This window comes from Petaurus breviceps, unplaced genomic scaffold (assembly GCF_028583685.1).
Source record: "Petaurus breviceps papuanus isolate PSGF00001 unplaced genomic scaffold, PetGlider_PUasm1.0 179, whole genome shotgun sequence".
Lineage (NCBI taxonomy): Eukaryota > Metazoa > Chordata > Mammalia > Diprotodontia > Petauridae > Petaurus > Petaurus breviceps.
The window spans coordinates 3,559,925-3,586,954 of record NW_027185779.1 but is presented as its reverse complement, the minus strand read 5'-3'; the positions used below and the strand labels follow the sequence as shown (position 1 = coordinate 3,586,954).

The 27,030-nt window shown below is 37.8% G+C and overlaps 1 protein-coding gene and 1 non-coding gene across 2 annotated transcripts in view; both read right to left on the bottom strand.

Annotated features, from left to right (window-relative positions):
• CFAP418 (cilia and flagella associated protein 418) overlaps positions 1–26,180 on the bottom strand; it is a 29,529-nt gene extending 3,349 nt beyond the window's left edge. Inside the window, exons 1-5 of the mRNA XM_069086596.1 lie at positions 25,886–26,180; positions 21,676–21,766; positions 18,871–18,935; positions 18,287–18,352; positions 933–1,028 (exon numbers count right to left, since the gene is read on the bottom strand). Coding sequence (XP_068942697.1) covers positions 933–1,028; positions 18,287–18,352; positions 18,871–18,935; positions 21,676–21,766; positions 25,886–26,091 — 524 coding nt within the window. The 5' untranslated portion in view covers positions 26,092–26,180. The remainder of the gene's footprint in view (positions 1–932; positions 1,029–18,286; positions 18,353–18,870; positions 18,936–21,675; positions 21,767–25,885) is intronic.
• A 505-nt stretch (positions 26,181–26,685) lies between these two features.
• Positions 26,686–26,767, bottom strand: TRNAS-AGA (transfer RNA serine (anticodon AGA)). Its single transcript has one exon. It is a non-coding gene; the product is annotated as a tRNA-Ser (tRNA).
• Between the last annotated feature and the right edge of the window lie 263 nt (positions 26,768–27,030).

Genomic DNA, 27,030 nt, shown 5'->3' with positions numbered 1-27,030 from the left:
TGATCTCTGAGATGAACTCTAGGCACTATGACATGCAGACTCATAAGTGACCCCATATTCTGCCAAGTGTGGTGTGGACAGGCACAGAATTTAAAAACAAGTGGGGTGCCATTTGCATGTTCTCTTCTTTCATGCCTTTTCTTCATAAGCCAAACAAAACTAAGTTCATGGTGCTTCAACGTAGATGAAAACAAATGGTCACAAAGCATCCCGTCATGTGGAAAAGCCAATATGCCTGGCAACATGAAAAACATTTATAAGTTCTGTATACTAATCATACTAATTCTTAAGTTGCCTTGTGTATAGATGTCTCCAATGAGTATGTAGTACACACCTGGAGCACAAGAGTAGTATCTATTTCTTTTTAACACCCCAAGGTATCCAGCACAATGCTAGGCACACAGGAGGAGTTCAATGGTAATGTAGCTAGAATAAATCCTGTATCCCTCAGCATTCTATCAACCAGAACACTGCACCGACCAGCCCTTCCACACGTCTGTGACAGTACAACACCTGATGCTGATGATGACTGTCTTCCTAAAGATTTTCTGGGATGGGGTACTTAGTACTCAGACCAAGGCAGCTCATTTCACTTTTAGATAGTTCTAATAGGGAGAAAGTTTTTCCTTAGGTTGAGCTGAAACCTGTTTGCCTGTAATGTCCATCCATTGCTCTTAGTTCTCTTCTCCAGAAGCAAGGACAGGACATGTCCTTCCAGATAACAATTCTTCAAATATCTTAACACTTCTTTCTCACTCCTGTTTGAAAATCAAGACATCTGGCTATTTCTGAGTTGTGTCTAGATAGACACTAATTGCAGAATTTCTTCACTTTATTACTGAAAAGAAATTATAAAGCAGAACAAGCAATATCAAACTATTCTGCACAAATTTTTCAAAGACAGTATTAATCTGAAGCTTTTTGGAACATACCTGAAAAACAGATAATCACAGGATTTATCCCACATGTAGTCATCAAAGCTTAATACACGGAAATCACAAGCTGTACACCGCAACTGGTCACATGTTCTAGTCAAAGAGATCACAGATTCATGAAAATGTTAGAGTTGATAGGATGTGACTCATAACTGATCTATAGTTACATAAGGATAGTAATAATGGATATTTCAATTTAATTGAAATGTACTTTAAGACTTACTTAAATTTAACTTAATTATTTAACTTAATCTTCAAAATAATTTTATAATGTAGATAATATTACATAACATTAGCTCCATTTTTCAGATGAGCAAAATAAGGTTAAGTGATGTGCCCACAGTCATAAGTACTGGAAGCTGGCTTTGAACATAGATCTTTTCAGACTTTAAGTCTTAACTCTGATACCCTATCTACCATGATAACTCTGTTATTAATACTGCTCATATTATTCCTGCTGCTTTTTAAAATTTCTACCAGAAACATTGTCCAAATTTTCTGTAGAACTGAACTTCACAGTATTTCAGAAATGGAAAAAAACCTCAGTAGACATCTAATTGAACACATAACAGGGGTGGGGGGTGGGGGGCGGGAAGAAAAGTTCCCTATACAATACACCCAGCAAGTGTTCATTCAGCCTTCTTGGATTTGGAATGGTTTGAGTAAATGGATCCTGGGGTAGCCATTCAATAGTGCCCTGAATTCCTCTAGCAAGATGCCTTCTAGCAAAGTACTTACACCCAGGCAGTTCATTCTAGTAGTTGGGAAACATTTCCTTATATCAAACCTAAATTTGCCTTTTTTCAACCCCCACTCAAGGTCCCTATTTCTGCCTTCTGGGGCTAATGAGATTAAGTCAAATTTCTCTTTTAAGTGACAGACCTTCTCTTCTGTACCAAACACCTCCATTTCCTTCTAAGCCTTTCAGTACCCTAGTTTCTTTTCTCTGGACACTCTCTAATTTATCAGTCCTTTCCAAAATTTGAACTGAAAATGATATCTGAGATAAGATCTAACAGGAAGAGAGTATACTTGGACTATCACTTTCTTATTCCTTGAAGCTATGCCTCTTTAAGTGTAGCACTGGATCTCATTAACTTTTCCAGCTGCTGGGAGGTAGTGGATATTCAAACTATAGACTGATGAACCTGACTTTGATTCTTGGCAAAAAAAAAAAAAATTGTTGTTGTTGTTAAAGGGAGAACCTGTGGGCATTTAGAAAGGGTCATGACTACTGAGAGGTATCCTGGTTTTAATCAAGAACAAATCAGGCTGGACATTTTTGACAGGGTTTCTAGGTAAGGAGAATCCTAGAGTTTTGCGAAGTATTTGACAAGAGTCTCTCTTGTTTTCCTGGCAGATGTGATGGAGAGATAAAGAGCTGAATGTTAGAATAGTTATGTAGATTTGGAATTGTTTGAATGACTGTGCCCAGTGAATTCTTAGTGACTCCAGTTGGTCAGCCAGTCAATTAATAAGCATTTTGTGGCTTACTCTGTGCCAGGAACTGTGCCAAAAGCTAGGAATACAAAGAAAACTGTTCTTGCCATCAAGGAACTTGCATTCTGAAGGGGGGGCGGGGGTGAGGGGGAAGACAAACATGAAAATGACATTATAAGGTACACACAGAATGGACAGAAGGTAATCTTGGAGGGAAAGGAATTAGTAGTGGGATAGGAAGGAAAGCCTGCTACAAAGAGGTGGACTTTGTGCTGAATATTGAAGAAAGTCCTGGGAACTAAGAGGTGGAGGTGAGGAGGGAGAGCATTCTAGGCTTGGGAACATTCAACACAAAGGTAAGAGTGTTGTGTGTGAGAACTAGCAAGCAAGCCAGTGTGACTGGGTCACAGAATGTGTGAAGGGGAGTGAAGTGTAGGAAGACTGGAAAGGCAGGACAGGACCAGGTTGTGAAGCACTTTAAATATCAACAGATGTAGGGTGAATGGAATAGGAAGATCTTCCCTATCCATTAATCAGGCCTATGTGACTGACCACATATATCCCCTTTTCCCTTGGAACAGGAGCCGTGTTTCCAGGTCTAAAGGTACACAGGTATTTTAATCACGGATGTCTTGCTGCTTTCACAGTATCCTGAGTCACATAGAGCCCATTGGGGGAGGAACTTGCCTAAGGAGGAGCTTGCTTAGAGGGAAGCTTGCTTGTAGGAAGGTTTTCACACCTTTTGGTACTAAGCTAATTAGGCACTAAGTCAAGAGGGTTGTGGTGCCTTCTGGCTCTGAGCCTGTTAGTTGAAAACTATATATACTGGGAGGTTGGTATTTTATTTTGGGAGCTTGCTCATGTGAAGGACCTTTTGATTCCCTAGATGGGACTCTGAGTGGCTGTTTGTTAAGACTCCCCTCTTCCCCCCCCCCCCAGATGTTGATGTTCTCCTGGTCTGGAGTATATGTAGGTGGTTGTTATTACTTTGTTGAGACAGCTGGAGCCTTGTCTGTTGGATTGTTTCTTGGATAGTCACTTCTTTCTATTTAATTAAAGTAAGATTGTTGACCCCCCCTTAAAGTTGTCTTTCCTTTAGAAAAACAGATCAAAGAACCTGTGCTAGCAGGCCATCCTGGGTGTGCTAGAGTGCTTGCTAATTGTTTGATCCTGGAGATAAGAGTGAGCCAGTGGATTTTTTTTTTTTTGAGTTGGGGGTTTGCTTTATTCTCTTTATCATTTTTTACAAATGATTCAGCTAAGGGTATAGATGACATGCTTATAATATTTATAGATTAAACTCAAGATTTAGAGGACTACCTAATACATTGTATACCAAAAAATTTCTTGCATTGTGGCACAATGGTCCAAATTTAATAAGATGAAATTTAGTAGGACCAAATGTGAAGTCTGACATTTGAACTAACATGATGGGGAGGCATAGCAGAGTACAGTTTATTCTTACTTTTTAAATCTGGGAGATTTTACTGAACTGCATTGTCTATACATATAATCTCTATGAAATGGTTGGCAAAAGAAAAAGCAACTGATGTTAGGCACCAAGACCCAATAGGGCCCTTAGAGTGAGAAGTGGGATCGGTGGTGGGAGATTAGCATGGCAAAGAGACTGAGGCCAGACTATATCAGGGCAGGATGAAAGAACTGGAGATGTTTAAAAGCCTGAAAAAGAGCTGGCTGTCCTGAAGTATCTGAAAAATGTGTAAAAGGAATTAGAAACATACTGACTGGTCCTACCACAATGTCAATTTTTCACAATTTTTCTGACAATTAGAATTATCTCAATGTGGAATGGGCTACTTTAAATGGTTGTGAGTTTTCCATTATTTGAGACTGTTAAAAAGAGATTATCCACTTATCAGGGATATTTTAGAAAAAATTCCCATTCAGTTACAGGTTATACTAAATAAAATCTGAAATCCCTTCAAATTCTGAAACTTTGATGATTCTCAACCTTTACAAACAATTCTCTTTCACTTTCCAATTTGGAACTCAAATCAAGTTTCAAGAATTTGCTGCCCAAGTGTCTTCTTCAGGAAAATGAAAAGACACATAAATAGATGAAAAATGAAATTATAAGCTTGACCCGTGTGTGTGGTTCCTCATGGGAATACATGGAATGTTTGTAAAGGATCTTGATTATCCTGGTGAATTTTGCTGCAAGGTACCTTCAATTAAACTGCATTCAAGTGCTTAAATTTTTTTCTTAAAAAAATTTCCTTTTCCTGTGGAAATTCTCATATTTACTCTAAAACCCAGTTATTTCTAAGCTCTGGTTTTGCAATATCCCAAGGGGAAGTCAAGAAATTCTCAAAACAAAATGAGTGTTAATTAACTTGAGAAAAAGAAATACTGTATTAACCAGTGCTTTTATGGGTGGATGCTTTGTCAAAAAATCAATCAAATTATAGTGTACTGCAAGTACAGAAAGAGTTTGGATTCCCTGCTGTGAACATTTAATTTGAATGCTTTCTGAGAAAAATATGATTTATCCAATCATTTTAAATTATAGAGAGAAAGAACATTTTAGCAATACTATTCCTTTTTAAAAAAATATTTAAAATTTTAAACAAATTTTAAAATCACTTGTTCACATCTGAAAAACTCAGAGGTGGGTTAAACTTAAAATCTTCATACTTTTTATAGTCTGAAAATTTACTTAAAATAAGTACTTTATATCTAAAAATACTCACAGACATAGCAAAAACTATTTTAAATTTATATGCTGTTCATGCAGAGTTCACTATCTCTTATCAGACTGTTAGCAATTTACCAAGATGTATTCATGCATAAAAAAAATCAACACAATTATATTAGTGCAAAGTTAAATTGAAATTCTGAATGCACAAGTCAAGAAATGCAAAATTACGGTTCCCAAAGCTACCGTAACTTGTCTTCTTTCACATATGTAGTTTATTACATGGCTGCACAGAGTGTTAACTTTAATGCCTTAATACATATGTGCAATTTGGCTGAATTATAGCTGTTGTGGGAACCATAACTCTGAATTTCCTGACATTTTGTATGTGTAAAATCTCAACCATAATGTTGAATACAGCTTTTGAATTTAATTTAAAATATAGTAGTTTATTCAAATCTATTCACACTACCACATTTTCCTACACACACTATCCTCAGAGAAAAATAAAACCAACTTGCAGTTAAGAAATCATTCTGGTGCTGTGATTTCTATGATTCACTCTATTAGATCATAATTAATACCAGTCCATGGAATAATCCAGCCTTGCAAGTAGTTTTAAAAATCATTAGCTTCACTTAAATTCTACTTGGCTTGAAGTCTCTGCATTAGTTTCATACACACTAATACCATCTCTTCCCCTTTTAACCATCTCCTTCTACTGCTCCCTATATTAACCAGCTAAAAATAACACAACATGGTATACTATGGCTATGTCTGTTAGTATTTCATACCCTGAACAGCCAGAAAATCCATGAAAATGTAATTATACAAGACCTGTCTTATCCAACCTTTGTATTTTTCATAGCACCTAGCAGAATTCTTTGAATATAGCTGGTGCTTAATACATTTATTAAATGAATATTATGGAGTCATGACAAACACATAAGACAAAGGACAGATCCAATGAAGACATGGAAGTAAAAACTAATAGAGATGATTAGAAATATGACTCTGAGTGCAAAGGAGATTCCAGAGTGACTGGAGTGACTTGATTTGAGGTGAATGAGTCAGGGAGGAGGAAGTTCTCAGCTGGAGGATGTCTAATGCCTAGGAAAGGAGGCTAATTTCCTTTTCAGAACTAGCTACATGTTACTAACTACTAATGAGTAAAAAAAAGAACAAAATAAACAGTGGTGACAGCAAACATTTTCCTGGAGAATCCAAATCAGTTTAGAAGATGGGATAATAGAAGAAATGGTATGATAGGCTTATAGTGGTTACCACACGAAAATTTAGTGTTGATGTATATTACTAATTTCTACTTTAAGATTATCTTTATTGCTATGAGTAGGCTGGATTATAACAAATGTCATTTTACGATATCTTTAAATCCATTAAGATGCCTAGTAAAAGGAAGAAGTTGGGATCTAATGAATCATAACACAACCCCTCTTTTTAAAAAATAAGTTTTTATTGATATTTTCTGTTTCTTACATCATCATAGTTATCAATAAATTAACATTTATTAAGTGCCTATGTAGAAGGGACTCTGCTAAGTGCTGGGAATACATAAAGAGACAAAAAAACAGTCCCTGCCCTCAAGGAGCTCTCAATCTAATTGGGGAAACAATGTGCATGTGAGCGCGTGCTCGCGTGCGCACGCGCACACACACACACACACACACACACACACACACACACCAAGCTATATATAGGATAAATAGGAAATATAAAAAGGAAGTTATCCTAGGTATCTGTCCCCCTTCCAGAGAGCCATTTCATATAACAAACAGTATTTTTTAGAGAGGGGAAAAAATACTACAATTGATCAACACACTGTGTCTGATAAGATGTGTAATGTTTAACACCTGTGGCCCTCCCATTTCCACAAAGCAATGGCTTGGCACTTGTCTTCTCATATCTTTTCGAGTGTGTGCTGCCTGATACTTTTGTTACCTTTATTACTTTTTTTTTTTTTTAGCATATTATTGTTGTTTCTATTTAGTTTTGTTACTGTGTTTATTATTTTCTGGGCTCTGCTTACTTTAGCCTGCATCAGATTCACATGGATCTTTCCAAGCTTCTCTTTTTCATCACACACATAATTTCTTATACTATGGTAACAGTCCATTACATTCCTGTACCACAATTTGTTTATCCATTCTCCAACTGATGGGTATCTAATTAGTTCCCAATTTTTAGCTGTCAGAAAAAGTACTGCTATAAATATTCTGGTGTAGACTTACTTATTGATGGCTGCCTTGAGGTATAAATTGGAGTCTCTGGTTCAAAGGGTATGGACATTTTAGTCACTTTATTTGTGTAATTCTAAATTGCTTTCCAAAATGGTTGTACCATTTCACAACTCCACTAATGATATATTAGTATGCTCATTATCATTAATGTGCCCATTATCATTCTACAAACCCTCCAACATTTGTCTATTGTCTTTTTTGGGGGAGTCATTTTTGTCAAATTACAGGGTGTGAGGTGAAACTTCAGCATTGTTTTGATTTGCATTTCTCTTATTTATCTGGCTAGTTGGAGCATTTTTTTTCACATGGTTGTGAATACTTTGTAATTCTTCTTTTGAGAACTGTTTGTTCCTGCTCTTTGACCACTTATCTATTAGGGAATAGCTATTACTCATAAAGATTTATTAACTATTTATATATATCTTGGATACCAAACCCTTATCAATGTGATACAAAGATTTTTTTCCCCACTCACCACTCCACTTCCTATCCTATTGTACATTAATGTTGTAAGCACAGAAGCTTTTCAGTTTAAAGTAATCAAAGTTGTCTATTTTTATTTTTTGTAATTAATTAACTTTATCTCTTTGTTTGGTTAAGAATATTGCTGCCCCAAACTGTGAGAGATATGTGATGCTTTTCTTCAAAAAAATTTTTTGTAATATCCTTCTTTAATATTAAGGTCATATATCCAGTTAGAATGAATTGTGGAATATGGGGTAAGGAGTTGGCCTAAGACTAATTTCTGCAAGACCACTTTTCTAGTTTTCTCAGATAAATAAAATAAGGAGCCCCCATCAACCAATCCAAACAGATTTAGTCAAAGAGCAGCGCTTGAGGATCTAGAGGGCCACATGTGGCCTCTAGGCCACAGGTTCCCCACCCCTGCCCTAGGTAATTTGTTTTCTAGTTTACTGAATACTGGGTTATTGTGTTCTTTCTGATTTTCCTTCTCATTTAGTCTATTTCATTTATTTTTGGAGTAGGGAAGGCAGGGCAATTGGGGTTAAGTGACTTGCCAAGGTCACACAGCTAATGAGTGTTAAGTGTCTGAGGCTGTATTGAACTCAGGTCCTCCAGACTTCAGGCCAGTGCTTTATTCACTGCACCACCTAACTGCCCCAGCTCTCTTCTTTTTAATCAGATTAGCTAAATGTTTAACAATTTATAGGTCTTTTAAAGGAACTAGTTGGGGGCTGCTGGGTGGCGCAGTGAATAGAGCACCGGCCCTGGAGTCAGGAGGACTTGATTTCAAATCCAGCCTCAGACACTTGACACACTTACTAGCCGTGTGACTTTGGGCAAGTTACTTAACCCCAATTGCCCTCCAAAATGCAAAAAATAAAAAATAAAAAAAATAAAGAAACTAGTTATTTTTATTTTTTCCCAATTTATTTATTTCCCTTATAATTTAAAATCTCTTTCCTTTTGGGCTTATTTTAGGTTTATTTCTTGGCTAATTTTTAAAAAAAATGTATATTCAGTTCATTAATATTCATTATCTATTTTGTTGATGTATGTCTTCAAGGATATGATTTTTCTCCCTGATGATTGCTTTAGCTTCATCCTAGAAATTCTGGTATGATATTTCATCATTATAATTTTCTTTACATGGTAACTATTTCTCTGATTTGTTTGAACCAATCATTATTTGGGATTTCATTGTTAAGTCTCCATTTGGGTCTGTATCTTTTATTTGTGGTGCCTAAACTAATTGTTATCTTTATTGCATTATGGTTTATAAAGGATGTGATAACTATTTCTGCCTTTTTACATTTGTTTGAAATATCTCTATGCCCACAGTACATAGTTTGTTAAAGGGCCACATGACACTGAAAAATATGTATATTCTTTTGCTGTCCCATTTAGAAGACATAAGTTTTTATTATTTAAAAAAATTATTTTTTCCAATTACATGTAAAAATAATTTTTAACATTCATTTTAAAAAATTCTGGGTTCCAAATTCTCTCTCCCTCCCCTACCCCCTCTTTGAGAAGGGAAGCAATTTGATATATATATGTGTAATCATGCAAAACATATTTTCATATTAGCCATGTTGCAAAAGAAAACACAAACCCCGCCCCTCCCCCCAAACCAAGAAAAAGAAAGTAAAAAGAAAATATGCTTCAGTCTGCACTGAGATTCCACCACTTCTTTATCTGGAGGTGGATAGCATTTTTCATCATAAGTCCTTTGGAATTTCTCTGGATCATTGCATTGCTAAGAGTAGCTAAGTTATTCATGGATGATCATAGTACAATATTGCTGTTATTGTGTAAAATGCTCTCCTGGTTCTGTTCAGTTCACTGTAAGTTTTTAAGCCCTAGTATTTCCAATAATTTGTTCAGTTCCACGTTTTTCCTTTTTTTTTGGTTTGTTACGTATCCCAAAACTGAGAGAGAAATATTGAGTATCCTGCCACTATTGCATTAGTGTCTATGTCTTCTTATAGCTCAGATGTTTTCCTTTATGAATTTGGAAGCTAAGGCATATGGAGCATATTGGTTTGTCTATGGATTCTTTTTTTTTTTAATAAATTTATTTATTTTTAGTTTTTAACATTCATTTCCACAAGATTTTGAGTTATAATTTTTTTCTCTCCATCATTCCCCTAATGAATATCCCTTCCCCCCAATCTGTTCTCTCTTATAACCTCCCCAATCACCCCTCTAACTTTCTAGTAGGGCAAGATGGATTTCTATACCCCAGTGCCTGTATATCTTATTTCCCAGTTGCATGTAAAAAACACATTTTTTTTTTAAAACTTTGAGGTCCAGATTTTTTCCCTTCTTCCCTCCTCATCCACCCCCACTGGAAAGATAAGCAATTCAATATAGGTTGTACATGTGTAGTTACCCAAATCATTTCCATAGTAGTTATATTGTGAAAGACTAACTATATTTCCCTCCATCCTATCCCGCCCCCCACTTATTCTATTTTCTCCTTTGACCCTACCTATCCCTTTTAAGAAATGTTTGCTTCTAAATACCCTCTCCTCCAATCTGCCTTCCCTTCTATCATCCCCCCTTATCCCCTTCCCCCCTATTTTCCTATAGGGTAAGATACCCAATTGAGTGTGTATGTTATTCCCTCCTTAAGCCAAATTCAATGAGAATAAGGTTGTCTCACTCCCTTTCATCTTCCTGCTCTTCCCCTCCATTGTAACAGTTTTCTCTTGCCTCTTTTATATGAGATAATTTACCCTAATCTATCTCTCCCTTTCTCATTCTCCCAATAAATTCTTCTCTCACCTCTTAATTTTATTTTTTAGATATTATCCCTTCATATTCAACTCATCCTGTGCCCTCTATATATACATGAACATACATATGCCCACACTCACATATATATTTACATAGACATATACCCTCCTATACATACATACATATACATACACACACACACACACACACACACACACACATATATATATATTTCCTTCAATTATCCTCATACTGAGAAAAGTCTTATAAGTTACAATGATCATTTTTCCATGTAGGAATGTAAATAGTTCAACTTTAATAAGTTCCTTGTGATTTCTTTTTCCTGTTTACTTTCTCATGCTTCTTGTATTTGAAAGTCAATTTTCTGTTCAGCTCTGGTTTTTTCATCAAGAATGCTTGAAAATCCTCTATTTCATTGAATGACCATATTTTCCCCTGTAGCATTATACTCAGTTTTGCTGGGTAGGTGATTCTTGGTTTTAGTCCTACCTCCTTTGACCTCCGGAATATCATATTCCAACCCCTTCAATCCCTTAATGTAGAAGCTACTAGGTTTTGTGTTATCCTGATGGTGTTTCCACAATTCTCAAATTGTTTTTTCCTGACTGCTTGCAGCATTTTCTCCTTGGCTTGGGAACTCTGGAATTTGGCTATAATATTCCTAGGAGTTTTCTTTTTGAGATCTTTTTCAAGAGGCAATTGGTGAATTCTTTCAATTTCTATTTTGCCTTATGGTTCTAGGATATCAGGGCAGTTTTGCTTGATAATTTCTTGAAAGACGGTGTCTTTTGATCATGGCTTTTCAGGTAGTTCAATAATTTTTAAATTCTCTCATGGATCTATTTTCCAGGTCAGTGGTTTTTCCGATGAGATATTTCATGTTGCCTTCTAGTCTTTCATTTGTTTGGATCTGTTTTATAGTATCTTGATTTCTCATAAAGTCATTAGCTTCCAATTGCTCCAATCTAATTTTGCAGGAGTTATTCTCTTCATTGAGTTTTTGAAATTTCTTTTCCATCTGGCAAATTCAGCTTTTTAAGGCATTCTTTTCCTCACTGGCTTTTTGGGCCTCTTTTGCCATTTGAGTTAGTCTATTTTTTAGGTGTTATTTTCTTCAGTGTATTTTTGGGTCTTTAGCAGGCTGTTAACTCTCTTTTCATTATTTTCTTGCATCATTCTCATTTCTCTTGCCAATTTTTCCTCTACTTCTCTTATTTGATTTTCAAAATTCTTCTTGAGCTCCTCCATGGCCTGTAATCAGTTCATATTTTTCTTGGAGGCTTCTGATGTAGGTGTTCTGACTTTGTTGCCTTCCTCCCACTCCATGCCTTAATCCTTTTTGTCCCCAAAAAAGGATTCTATGGTTTGTTTGTGCTTCCTCTGCTTGTTCATATTGCCAGCCAATTACTTAACTTTTGAACTCTCTGCCATGGTAGAACTCTGCTTCCAGAATGTAGAGAGCTTTGTCCCAAATTGCTGGGGTTTTCACAGCTGCCAGAGTTATTAGGAGGGCATCCTCTCTACAATCCCCACAAGCTCTGGCTCCCTGGCCACATATCCCAGGACCACCACCCATGACCGTGATCCAGATTCAAGCATGTCAAAGCAAGAGCAATTACCTTCTGAATAGTTGCTTGGTCCCCCTACAATCTTCAGGCCAGGAGCTCCTTAGGCATCCACACAGTGGTGCAGCCACTCTGCCTCCACTGCTTCTCTCCCCGGGAGGCTGGGGGGCAGACCACGCTCTTCCGTCCACTCCTGTTCCAACAGATTTCACACTGACCTTTTACTTTGTCTTTGGCATTTATGGGTTGAGAAATCTGTAAACCTCCACAGTTGCTGATGATTCAATCTCCTGAAGTCTGCTCTGGCCACCACTGATTAGGGCCGCCCTGGGGCCTGAACCCTGTGGCTCACATGGGACAGTGCTTGGCTTCCAGTCTGGTGTCACAGACCCTTCCTATTGGCCTGCCAGGCTGCCTTCAGTGGGAGATTTGTTTCTGTCTCTTTGTAGGTTCTGTAGCTCTAAAGTTTGTTTAGAGTCATTTTTTACATGTATTGGAAGTGACTGGAGTGGGAGCTCATGCCAAGTTTGTGCTTCTACTCTGCCATCTTGGCTTCCTATGGATTCTTTCAGAATGATATAATTTCCTTATCCTTTTTATTTTTTGAATATTTGTATTTGTTTTGTCAAACAGCAGTGCCTGATTGCAGTGTTGCTTTTTTAGATTTACTTGATGCATAGTCATTATTTTTTCCATCCCTTCAGGTTTATTTTGTATGTCTTTGTTTTCTAGATGTACTTCTTGTAAACAAGAGATTGTAGGGTTTTGTTTTCTTATCTAATCCATCATTTCTTTTATGGATTGTTTAATAAATTCACATTAAAAATTACAAATTAGGATTATATTTTCCTCCATCTGTGCCTAATGTTAAGATTTGTTTTTTTCCAAGTTGTAATTTTTCCCTCCTCTGCTGTAAACATAGTACTATGTTTGTTCAATTACTTTGTCTTAATCTTTTTGGCTGCCTCTTCTCCTCACCCTGCATCTCTTCCTCTCATTTGTTACCCATTTCCCTTTGGAATTTTGCTTATTAATTCCTTTTTCTTTCTTTCTCTCAGTCAAGTATTCATTTCCTCTTCAACTACTCTATTAGTTTTTTCAATTTAATTTTTTTTCACCCTTTCCAATAAAGGAGTTTTCTTATTTTATTCATTATCCACCCTCTCTTTCTGGATACTCTAAACTTTCATTCCCTGATTTCTTTCTTTTCTCTGTATTCCTTGTGTCTTCAAACATCCAAAGCATCCATTCTGGGTTTTTTCCTCTAGTACGTTTCTGCCATTGCTTTGTAGATTTTGCCCCATATATTCTCCCTTTTCATTGTGTCTCATCCCCAGAACAATGTCAGTTTTTGTAGGTATCAGAGAATATACTCTCCCCCACTGTGTTCCTGATTAAATAGTCCACCACTGATCTATACCCTTTCCCTGATTACTTTCCCCCCCCCATTTGCCTCAAAATCTCCTCCCTATATCCATGCTCTCCCAATGTTCCTGGTGTGAACTGCCCTGTAATGGTAATGGGAATTTGAAGATCTTCCCTGCCCCTTAGTAAGCCTAAGGGAATTTGATGACATTCCCTGCATTGAAAATATACTCAGCCCCCTAATAGGTTGAATATAATCACATGGAGCCTGTGGTGGGAGGAGTTTGCTGAAGGGTAGAGCAGAGCCCACAGAAAACTGGGAGTCAGAGCCAGTCAGCCAGATGGGAGGAGAGAGTGCTGCTGAGGGAGACAGACAGGGCTATGAGTAAAAGTTAGTGTTTGTCACCTGCTGTGATAGCTAGGCTTGTATTGGTTTGTGGGAAGGCTAAAGGATGGTGCGGCTCTCTGCTATGTTGTAGTTCATTAACTTCTATGTTGCTATGATGGATTTGGTTTCCTGGTGTTGGGATTTGGTTTTCTGGTGTCTGAATAAATGTTTTGCTTCTATCTTCTATGTAGAGAGTCTATTTTGCAACTGAGCACCATGCAGGTATACTTATAGTGACCATGGACACTGCGCATTACATGTCTTTACAAGTTCCAACTTCCTTTCCCTGAGGTAGGACAAGCTGACTTTTCAAACACCAAATCCACCAGGCTGCATCCAGTACAAGGTCCTGATCTTCCTTCACAGACCATCTCTCTTTAATCATTCATCAGTGGAACCCTTTCCCATCATCAAAGCAAGGATTCATTCTCCTTCCTTCCTTTTTTAATCCTTCCCCCCACCCCCTTCTCACCCACTCCCCTGTAGGATCTTCTCTTTCTGAGACTATAGGAGTCACCTTCCCCTGACTGCTAGCCCTAGATCTGACCCTGGGACATCACACATCCTTCTATTGTCTTTTTGCTGACCCCTGCCCACTTTCATGTACTCTCCCATATAGTAAGGCAATCCCACAAAACAAAAAAAACCTGCAGTGATTCACCAGTAGGAGAATATTACCAAGTTTTGTCCATAGTGCCCTAAGCCCTACCTTTTCAGTGTTAACCTCCACAGGAATTCTACCTTCACCCTGGTCTCCATGTGTACATTTAAAAAGAAGTTCTTACTGTTTTGTCTGCAGACATCAGTTGTCACTACTATTCTTGGTTGCTGAATATATTCAATCCTCCTATATTTCTGTTGTTTGGGCTATTTCAGAAACAAATAATCACTTCAGGTCTTCCCCCCCCCCAAAAAAAAAATATTTCTAACACATCTTTAATATTAAATGTCCATCTTCTTTTCATTTTGTTTAAGGTCAGATTTGCAGGGTAGGTCACCCTGGGCTGTATCCTGAGCTCTACAGTTCTTTGGAATACATTATTCTATTTTCTTCTACATTTCCTGGTAAAACACGAAAGGCTTGAGTTATTTGAATTTCCTTTCTTTTGTATCTCAAGCTATTTCTCCTGATTACTTGTAGAATTTGTTTCTGAACTGAATTGTTAAATTTAACCACTATGTGTGTCCTGGAGTCTGCAGCCTTGGATATTTTCTTGAAGGTGATCTGTGAATTCTTTCAATTGTTATTTCATTTCCTATATCCAGAAATTCAGGGTAGTCCTCTTCTATTATTCCACATTATGGTATTAAGGGGTGTTTTGTCCTGTTAGTTATTCTAGCAGACCTCTAATCCTTGGGTTGTTTCTATGCATTCTGTCTTTAAGGTCCATATGTTTTGCTTTAATAGCAAGCACATTTTCTTTTTAATGTTTTGGTTTTTTTTTTTCTTCTCTTCTAGACTTTCAATTCTGTACATTTGCATTCCCAATCTATTCTTCTCTTTTTTGTTTCTTTGGTGAGACTTGCCAGTGCAGATTCTAGTTTTTCTATACTACCCATTATTTTTGCTGTGGGTCAAAAATTTTGCTCTCATAATTCTCATTTCTCTTTTGAACCACTCAGGAACAGTATGTATACTATGTTCTCCTCACATTCTACAGGGTACTCTTTTCTTCAAGTGTTGAATTATTTCCCTTTGTTTTTCAGCAGTTATTCACAGATAGCTGAACTAATTTACTACACCTAGAGGCTACATTGTTGTTAATTTCCTTTTACTGTTTTCTTATTGATTTATCTGCTTATGTTCAGAGTCTTTGAGTTTTCTTCTTCCTGGGATCTTTGGTAGTTTCAATCCCCTTCCTTCACCCTTTTTGTCCTATTCACTCTCTGCTCTCTCCAATAACAGTTTCCTTAGGGGCTAGATCTCAAAGTGTCTCAGCATACTCCCACATTGGGCATAGTTCATCACACTAGGGTTGTTCTGACATCCTACCCCACTCCCTCTGTTCCTCAGTTGTTTGACCTGGCTCAGAGAGCAGCCATGCTGGCGCTATGGGGTTGTCCACCTTGGCACCAGCAATTTAGAGCTTTGCAGTGCTGGTGCTACCAGACTGTGGTCCCCAGGTCCCTCCTGGTGGGCTGTCACCTTCTGTACTAGCAAATTTCTACAGCCTGAAAACCAGAATTTCCAAGGCATTAGAAAGAGGGTGTAGGGACTAGGGTCTGGGGCTATGTGCTGGGATTTTTGGCTAGTGCAGCCTTGTTTCTGGTAGCATGGGAGTTAGGGGAGGGATGCTGAGTGAGTTTGGGGTCAGTGAGCATCAATTCATGGTTTTTTAACCGTCTTATGGATTCTGGGTGTCCTAGACCATAGAGACAGTTGATGTTGCTTCATTTTTGGTGTATAATTTCTGTTTTAGAAAGGTCTGAGGGATCATGGGGATTGGAGAAAATATTTAGTCCTCTATCTTGTTGCTAACATGATCTTGGACATCCACAATATGCGTTTATTAGGTAAAATTGTAAGATTTTGCATTGAGAAGAATGAAAAGAGTGTTGGCTCTGGGGTCAAAAAACCTAGATTCAAATCCTACCTCTTATACTTACTACTTATATAACCTTGGGAAAGTTATTTAACTGTCCTGGGCTTCAGTTTCCTTATTAACAGAATGAGAGGGAATCTTATCCTGGATCCTATGACTTGTGGCTGGGATGAAAAGACTCATAATTTTGTGAAATTAAGACCAAATTTAGAATGAATTTGTGGGTTTTTTTGGACATTGTGAAGTAATAAAAATGATCAAAGAATGGAAAATTCAGTGAAAGTACATTAGTTCATGAATTTTAAAATCACAATGTAAGGTAAGACTTTTAGTATTGGTGAATTAATAGCTCAAGAAAGCAAGAAGTCTTTCAAATATTAGAAGGACTAAAACCTGATCTCTATAAAACTCAGATGTGTTCTTGGTCCAATCTGTACCTAACAAAAATCCCTTCAATAACATTCCTAATGAGTAATCATCAAGCCTTTGCTTGAAAACTTAGAGTGGAAGATGTGCTACCTTCTATATATTAACTCATTCCACTTCTAGACAGCTGTTAGAAAGTGATATTCAAAAAGAAAGCATAAAAATTAAAAAAAAAAAGACAGCAAAAAACTTTGCCAGATGCTCTCCTGAAATTTAGGCAAAGTATATCTAGTTCTACTACATATAGGCAAACTAAATAGCATACTCTTGGTCTACCAGTAACACTGTCAAACAGGAAATGAAATTAGCCTTATATGACCTATTCCTATTCTTCGTGAATCCACTCTAACTCTCTAAGATCACTGTTTCCTTTCTTAGTTATTTACAAGTAATCTTTTTAATATGTTTTGAATTTTTCCAGGTATCAAACTCCAAAGACTAAGGCTGCTATGAGAAAAGGGCCGTAAAATAAATGTTAAAAAAAGGGCACTAAGTACCCAAAATCTTGTCAAAGATATTCATTCAAACTGACCCATAGATGCCCACTCTCTTAATTCAACAACTCTGGTGAAAATGTTTTATCGTCAAATGCAATGATTTGTTGCATTAAAAATAAGGCAGGAATTAAGAAAATAAGAATTTGGTAGATGATGATACTATATCATATTTTATACAGTTTTCTGTGACTGGTTTCTATGATGCTCTTTTTGGTGTAGAAAACTTTATATTTCACAAATATAAATTGATTAAATATGATGTTTGCAGTCATTTCTAGAAAAAGTTGAATAATAAGCCTTTGATCAGGAATGTAACCCCCTTATTGTAATACTGTTTCTATGACAAAGTGAGATTCAACTTATGGCACCTTTTCCAGGGCTTTAAAATCCCCTAAGTTTGAAGTCTGCCAATGCTCATTGCTTTTACATAATATTATGGCTCTATTCTTTGTTTTTTTTAATGAAATCAGAAAAAATTCAATGGTAAAAAAAATTCATTCAGAGGTAAGGTATGTATACTACCTGCTAACATTTAAATTTAGTATGGTGAAAAGATTTATAGAAGCTCAGACTTCTTAATTTTTTCAAGTAGTGTTTATGGCAATTACTAAAAAATAAAACTATGCTCAAAGGAGAAATGGTGGTCACAACAATGAGACAAGATGGCATTTAGGCAAACAAGTTAAGAGAAAGAAGTCATGCAGAATTATCTTATCCTCTGGTTAGATCCTAGTCTTTTTACCCATTAAACAAATAAACAAACAAAAAATACCAACAAAGCTCCAATTATCTGATAGAAGTGCTAAAAATTTCTGTAAAGTATATTGAGGTTAGCTACAGAAAATGTTAGTAGGTGTTATAAAACAAAATTATTTGTCACATTTATTATACTGTCATGCAAATGATGCTAGATACTAAAAACTTTAAAAGCTGCATATCCCTTTTGAAATGAATGATAATAAAATACCATTTATTTCAGTTTTCCTACCTCTGGGAAGTATTTGTTCCTATACCACATGGAGCAGAGCTTCCTCCAATGTATACTGGACTGCATCTAAATGTGATTAACAAATGTGAGAAACAGGAATTACAATTAAAAGACTATGTTTTGGTAATCAAAATGTTCTTTTCCATAAGCTGATTTTTTTAAGGAAAGGAGATATTTACTCATGATCATGAGCTCTGCTTTATTGGATGTAACCTGCACATTCTAGAACTCACTCAAGGAGTTAAAATGAGTCACAGAAGAATAGTGTTTGCCAAATAGTATGAGGGGGAAAAAAGCAAACTCTGGAGAATATAACAGAACATTCATTCTGAGCAACTGTTCACACTCTTTTTCATGTGGCAGATTATTTACAATAGCAATAATCTCCAATATGGAAACTTGCTTTACACTATGGGGTCACAAGCCATCAGCCCATTATAAGATATTGCTCTTGGTCTTTCTCCTGAAAAGTAATGCTTTGTTATTTAATGTCAATGTGGTCTAAATGGTAACAAAAAATGACTAGACCCACATTCCTAGCTTTTGCTCACTAGTGCGCTTAATTCACTAAAATCTCAACTTACCTTTTGCCAAGTACTTGAATGGAAGTTCTAACAGATGTGTGATTTGAAGATTTAGATTTTAATTTCTGTTCAAAAAGCATAAAACAATAAAAGAGAAAGGACAGCTTTAGAGAAATAATAGCAAAACTCAGGTTCTGCTTTATTTTATAAGAAAAGTACTACCTTTTAAAAAATAGCTTCAACAAAAATTTGAATGTAATCATTTTAAAGTTTCTGGAATAACAACGACCAAATCCCTGAGAGGCAGAAAACATAGAAATAGAACTCCCTGAGGAATTTGTAAATCACCCTGTTGATTTTCAGTCTAGGGAAATGATATACTGCTATTATTAACATGCGGAAATTTAGAGTCACTTTCTAACTCTTCTGTTAATACTTCAATGATTTAATATGAAGAACCTGCTGTTGAAAAAAAAAACATTCTGGAAAAATTCAACAGAGGAGGAAAAAAATCAGACTCATTTGTAAGGTATGTGAGCAGTACTTACCTAAACCCAAAATAAACTATCCAACTCCTGGTTAATTTCAGTAATATTAATTTTAATCAAATGAAATGGTCTTAGGCAACAGAAATTCAGGGAAAATGTACAGATACTTGGTTACAACTAAACAGTAGTTCCTATATGGTTACATAACATCCTCATCATTAAGTAGCATTTATTAAGTGTTAACTATTCATGTGATACTTGATAACATATAACAACCAGGAAGCAGGCTGTCTGCCAAAAAGAGATCAAGAGAAAGAGAAATGGCAGGATTAATTCTGCAGAGATAGGCCTTTATTTTGTGTGGTGTGTGACCAAACTTTTAAGTAACACAAAAATATCTCTCTGCTTTTTTTTTTCCCTCCTTCCAGATGTAAACTTGCTATTTTAAGTGAAAAGAATTTTGTCCCCGGTGCAAGTGTTTCAATCTCCCTTTTTTTATTTGGGGAGCATGCTCTATGTGAATGGGTGGTTAGGCCACCACTTCTGTCTAGGAACACATTTTCTCCAACATCTGGGCTCATGCTTATATGCTGCTGGCTATGTGACTCTGAGAAGGGAAAAAGTAAGGAATAAGCATTTATACACACCATTTTGTGCCAGGTGTTGTGTTAAGCACTTTACAAAAATGATCTCATTTGAACTGAGATACAAAAATGTATCATCAGGCACTTAGGAATTATGTTCTTCTCAGGAATATTTGGGCCCCTATGTACCAGCTCCTCACCAGCTCTGTCCCTTCTGCTACCCCTAATCACAATCTGTAACCACATATCTGTAGCCATTCCACTTATTTGTCTTAGGTAATTTCTGTATTGTCAGACTGAGGCACTAAGGTCACACACAACAGAAGGTGGGAGGTCAGGGCTGAGTCTGACAGTGATGGGCCACCTCAGTAGGTAGTGTCGGATTACCTGTCATGAGAGATCTTTTAAGGGAGTTGGGATTTTTTTTTTTTGCTTTTTTGGACAGCAATTGGGGTTAAGTGACTTGCCCAAAGCCAAATGGCTAGTAAGTGTGTCAAGTGTCTAAGGCCGCATTTGAACTCAGGTCCTCCTGACTCCAGGGCCAGTGCTCTATTCACTGTGCCACCTAGCTGCCCCAGGGAGTTGGGATTTTTAACCCCTGAGTCTATGAATTAGCTTATAATTTTTTTAATAACTGCATTTCAGCATAATTTTAAAGACGTTATTCTGAGAAGGGGTCCAAGTCTTTTACCAGACTGCCAAGTAACACCTGCATGAAACTTCTTGCTCCCTCCAGTTGCTAGTGCCCTCCCCTGCCACAATCATTTACCTTGAATTTATTTTGCATACATTTATTTATGTACAGGTTGTCTTTCCTAATTGAATGTAAGTTCCTTGAGGGAATATCACTTTTTTTTTTGTCCCCCCAAAGCCTTTGGTCAATGCTTCTTGTTTCAGTTCATTTTCACGCTGGTTGACAAAAGACAACTGAAATGGTGTTACAAATTCTCTAAGAGCACTGCATGTGATTTCTGTGTGCTGATCTTGTTTAACCTCCTCTTTAACTTTGCTATTGAGTTCTTTAGTCTGATTTTGATTATTTTCCTTGTTTTATTCTGACACATAAATATTAGATAAATTCTTGGAACAACTATAGTACTGTTCTAAGTTACCAAATGGACTTAAGCATAATCATACCGATTGTGGTTTTCAAGATCAAACAATTTCTGCAAATAAGTGCAGATTCAATTCCATAATTTATACTGTTTATTACTGGGTAATTCCTACTAACTATTAAGTACACAATAATGTATAAGGTAATGTGCTAGGTACTCAGTATACAAGGACAAAAAGTGAAACAGCCCTGTCCTGAAGAAGCTTACATTTTATTAGCTGAAGGGCTTTGATGATCTATGAGATCATTATTGGCACTGAAAGCACTCCTGACTTCTATTTGTTGCTACCAACACCTAATGAACAGCAAATCACCAAGTTTCTAGATTGCTTTTGTCACTTATTGTCAAAATAACAATGCTATTTTTTATGATTCAATTCAAGGTCACAGGATTTAGAGAATTATAACAGACTTTAGAAGTCATCTAAACTAAATTCTTCATTTTTATATGAAAAAAACTGAGAGTCAGAGAGATTAATTATAATTAGCTTGTTCCAGGTTATACAGGTAATATGTAACAAAGCCAGGGTCTGAACCTCAGTTCTTTGATTCTAAAGTCTGTGATCTTTACTCAACTGAATGTACATAGCTACTTGTGTCTTCAAATTTTCTGAATGTTCTAAATATATCTTGAAATACAGAAGGAAAAAAATTACTGTGTTCATGGGACTCTACTTACAACAGACTTTTTGTCAAAACAGGGCTCTTCAAAGATTTCATTAATTAGGCCATCAAGATCATCATCAGCTTTCAATAATATTTTAGTTGATCTGAAAATTAAAAAAAAAAAGCTTCAGAGTATAGAAATCAACCAGTATCAGAAAAGTGTTATTTAAACAACTCATTAATCTGAAGTGATAGTATAAAGAGAAACAGGATTTCAGTTAACAGGTTTTCTAATTGTTCTCTATTATGAGCATTAATACCTTGTGCCTTGGAGTATAGGGCAAATTTTATATATTCAACATATATTACTGTTCCTACATTTATAATGGAACATTCTTAAAGTTATAATGTATAGTTTCAGAAAAGCTGAATATATAATTTGCTAAATTATATTAGCAATCTGGGGTATATGCAATACTAAAATGAAAAAACATTTAAAATATTTTGCAACATTAAAGTGTTATCTAGAATGATATTTTAAAAAATCATTACTAGTAAAAAAGTCAATATTGGAAGTAGGGCTATCTCATAAAAAATTAGGGTTTTATTATCAGAGAAATAACCTCTTGAGTATTTAATAATATCTAGCATTTATATAGCAATTTAAGGTTTGCAAAGCGCTTTACAAATATTGTCTCATTTTATTCTTTACCACAACTCTATCCTTAAACTTACCCTGAGAGGTTTAGTGCTATTATTATCCTCATTTTACAGATGAGGCTGCTAAGGCACAGAGAGGTCAAGTGAATGGCCCAAGATTACATGACTAGTAAGTATATGAGAATGGATTTGAGCTCCTGTCTTCCTGATTCCAGATCCAGTGTCTAATTGACTCTACCTTACTGGGTTTTCTTATGAGGCATAAATAAAATTATGTATGTGTGTATATGTATATATACATATATACACATACACACACACCGCATTGCAAATCTTAAAGTGCTATGCTTTAGCTATTATTATAGAGGTAAAAAAAATTATATCATTACTGGACAAGGATAAAAAAATCTGACTATAGCAGAAATCAGTTATGTCAGTTTCCCATGAAAGTTAAGGTGTGTAGATTACATGAGCCTCATTGTGAAATACACTATCTGGCTACAGCTCCCATTCCTCTGGTTTCAGTTCTGTCTCTCTGATTTTCTCAGACACAAGCCATTAAGCTTACTTCCTATAACTCTAATATAACCCCTAACCCTCTCCCTGAAAAAGCTAAGTGACTGTCTAGAGACTAGATTCTAGGTCACTCTTACAGTAGTATATAAACAAAGCTTCTGGTTTTCAAAAACTATTTACTACTGACTCCTCTATAAAGAGTGTAATTCACTTTACCACTCTTAAAGGACACAGTTACTTTTTTGATTATGGACATTTTATTAGTCAAAATTTTTATTAAAAAATTTAATTTTATTAATTAACATTAAATTTTTTTGGATGTTCTCATTGTTTCTGTATCATTGTAACACTTGCCTTTAACCAATGAAATTAAAAGCCAATCTAAGCTAGGGATTCTTAATTATTCACGTTATTGAAAATGGTTTCTAGAGAGCATAAGTCAGTTACAAACTCTGAATATCCAAATGATATTCTTTGTGCTTAAAATTTTAAAGTGTATACATCCAGTATTTAGCACAATACCTAGTACATAGCATACAACAATAATAAATGCTTATTGACTGGAATGAATGATAGATATACCAAGTTACAGAGTTGATTTACTACACTATACTTGCATTAGGCAATTTTGTTTAGGCAGCTAGGTGGTGAAGTGGATAGGGTATGGGGCCTGGAGTCAGGAAGATCTGAGTTTAAGTTTGTCCTCAGTCACTTACTAGCTCTATGGCTCTAGGCAAGTCACTTAAAACACTGTCTGCCTCATTTTCTCTTCTGTAAAATAGGGATAACAGACCACCTACCTCCCATGACTGTTTTAAAGATGAAATGGGATATTTGCAAAGAACTATGCAAACATTAAAGAGTTATATAAATTCTAGCTATTATTAAATAAATATTAAATCGAACACTTGGCTTAAGTGGAACTACAAAATACCAGGGTTGTAGATTTAAAACTGGAAGGGACTTTGGAGACTGTCTAGTATAAAAACAGGCCTGCAGGGGTAAAGTAACCTGCCTAAAGTGACAAGAGGTAGTGCCCAACAGAGCCAGAAGTGAACCCAGGTGCTTAATATCATGGAGTTGGATACCTGTAAATGGTACTGACTGAACAGAATATTTCTATGGTTTAAAACAATCATTTACGTAAAATTCTGGTTTGGGTACTGGGTCAGAGAACTAAGTAAGACCTAAGTGGAATTAGTCAGCCAATAAAGATTTATTTAGTGCCTACTAAATAGAGGCAACTAGGTAGCACAGTGGAGAAGAGTACTGGGCCTGAAATCAGGAAGTCTTCTTCCTGAGTTCAAATCTGGCTTCTGACACTTACTGATTCTGTTTGCCTAAGTTTCCCCATCTATAAAATTAGTGGAAGAAGGAAATGGCAAACCACTCCAGCACCTCTGGCAAGAAAACCCCCTATGGGGTCTGGGAGAGTCAGACACAACTGAACAAGTGCTTATTACGTACTAGGCACTGTGTTAAGCCCTGGTGATACAAAGGCAGATACAGAGGCAAATCAGTGACCCTGCCCTCAAGGAGCTCACAATCTAATGGAGGAAGACAACAAACAAACACAACATGTACAAATTACATATAAAGGAAAAATAGGAAATAACTAAAAGAATCACAGAATTTCAGAGCTTGAAAGGACCTTGGAGATCACCTATTTTAACTTTTATCATTTACTATTTCATATATGAAGAAACTAAGATCCAGAGAAATTACTTGACTTGCTTAATCATCACACTATGAATAGTCATGTAACTCGTTGCAGGGCTGGCTCTGGACCTCTGTTCCCCTGAGCAGGGTAGTGTACCTTCCACTACACCAAATGCTTTGGTTATACAGAAACATGCTATAGATAAGGATCCCCCATTAGAATGTAAAGTCTTCCTAGGCAGGGACCTTTGCATCTCTGGGACTTAGCACAGTGCCAGGCACATGGTAGTTGATTGATAAATGTTGGCCCACTGTCAAACTGAAGAGGTATGGCTTCAAAGGAGATTTTTTTCCCCCTTGGGTAGTTTTAAACTTGGCTTTGAAGGCAAAGGCAAAACAGGAGTTGCAAAGGACCTGGGTTCAAATCCTGCCACAAAGTACTTTGCAAATATTCTTACAATTCTCTCATTTTATTCTCATAATAACATGGAATGTGGGGTAGGTTAAGTTCTACTAATAACTCCTCTTTACAGATGAGGAAACTGGGGCAGACATAGGCTAAGTGACTTACTCTGCCTACTGATTTCCCTGGCTTCCTTTAAGTCTCAACTTAAATCTTTTACAGGAAGCCTTTCCCAACCCCTCTTCATTCTAGTGCCTTCTCTGTTAATTATTTCCTGTTTATCCTGTATATAAATTTACTTTGCATATATTTGTTTGCCTGTTGTTTCCTCTATTAGACGGGAAACTCTTTGAGGGTAGGGGTTGTCTTTTACTTCTTTTTCTCTTTTAATCCCCAAGACTAATAATTAGCACAATGTCTGGCATGTTCTAAGCATTTAATAAATGTTTACTGATTGATTGCCTAGAGGCACAGAGCTAACAAGTATCTTCGGTAAGACGTAAGCTTCTAGTGAGCCAAGGCGCTCTTTCCCCTCTTTCTGAATACCCAGTACCTTAACACAGTGCCTGGCACATAGCAGCCTCTTACTAAATACTAGCTGACCTATCTTCAGGTTCCAACATTTCATCCATTGTCCCTTCTACCCACTTCCCACCTGTGGCAAATTTGGGCAAATCACTTAACCTCTCAGAGTGCGGTTTTCAAGTCTGTAAAACAAGCAGTGCGGGAAAGGTCCCTTTTCTGATTCTGTGACTGTACTTGGGAGGAGACAGGTCTCATTGAATTTATGTACGTTTGGGGATAGAGCCAAGGCACTAAGACCAAATCAGGTCGTTTCAGGCCCCGACGCCGGAGCTGGGGGGGGGGGAGGGGGCGCGCGGCGGCGGCGGGCGCTGCGGACCGGGGAGAGGACAGCTCGAAGTTGGGAGGCCGGACGAGGGGCGCCCCTCCGCGCGCTGGGAGGCGGGGGTGTGCGGGTGCTCTCAGGGAAGGACAGTACTACTTCTGGCTGTACTGGGCGCCCTGCCACCCCTTCCTATATCACCTGAGGTCGTCGTCGTCGTCATCGTCTTCGTCGTCGTCTTCGTCGTCGTCGTCGTCGTCCTCCGTCTCCCGGTCGGCGCTGTTCCTGCTGCAGGCCACCGTGCTGCCCCTGCCCTGTGGCCGCTCCAGAGATTCCGGACTCAAGGATCTGGGTCGGCAGAACTTGGACTCCACCTCATCTAACAGTTCGTCCAGATCCTCCGCCATCTTGGCCGGTCCTTCCCCTTCCTTCCACCGCCTCCCTCTCCCTTCCCACTCCACTCTGTAGTCATCCCATAGTCCCCGCTGGTTGCCTAGGGCAACGCGTGGCCTGCAGGCGCGTGCCATCTGCCGCTCTCGCGCGCCCCCTGTCTTCCAGTCCGCTTTCTGCCTCTGGCGCGGGCGCGCGGCGGGGGGCCGTGGAACGCGCACCCTCTCTTCTTCCTCCTCTTCTCTCCGGGGTGCACTCACAGCCAAACGGGAGAAGCACTTCGGGGGCTCGGAGCGCGTGTTGGACTCCACAGCTCCGGTGCGTGCCCGTCTGTGTGGGGATGGAAGCCTGGCTTCTGGCTGTCGCTTGATCTCCGGCTTGCCTCTGTAGGTCTTCTCTCCCTCTTGGGGCTCAACATGCAAAACACGCTCAGCACACTGCCCGGGGCCTCCTCGCGGCCCTGCTTGGCGGGTTTCACTATTCTCCACTTCGCCCCTCTGCTGTAATTCTGTGGGAGGCGGGGCAGGGGAACAAAAAGAAAGAACGCTCAGCAGTGTACGTTCAAAAAGAACACTGAACAAAATGGGGGGGAAAATAGAAAAGAGACTCCTCGTAGTCGGCAGGATTCGAACCTGCGCGGGGAGACCCCAATGGATTTCTAGTCCATCGCCTTAACCACTCGGCCACGACTACTGGCAGTGTGGCTTTCAGGCAGCTAGCTTATAAGACTCTTTCGTCACAGTGCACTTTCCCCGCAGAGCAAGGCGCTTCCTGGGAAGCGAAGCTGTAATTGGCTCCTCATTCCCCTCCGGGGACCCCTCCTCTTTGGCCATTGCACATTTTCTCCCGGGTGCTCGTGTTAGACAGTCTAAGAGCCCCCAACAGCTAGTTTTCCTTTCCGCTCCCACTCGGTTTGACCCCCTCCCCCGCTCCTTCTCTGGCTGGATGCGGGTCCG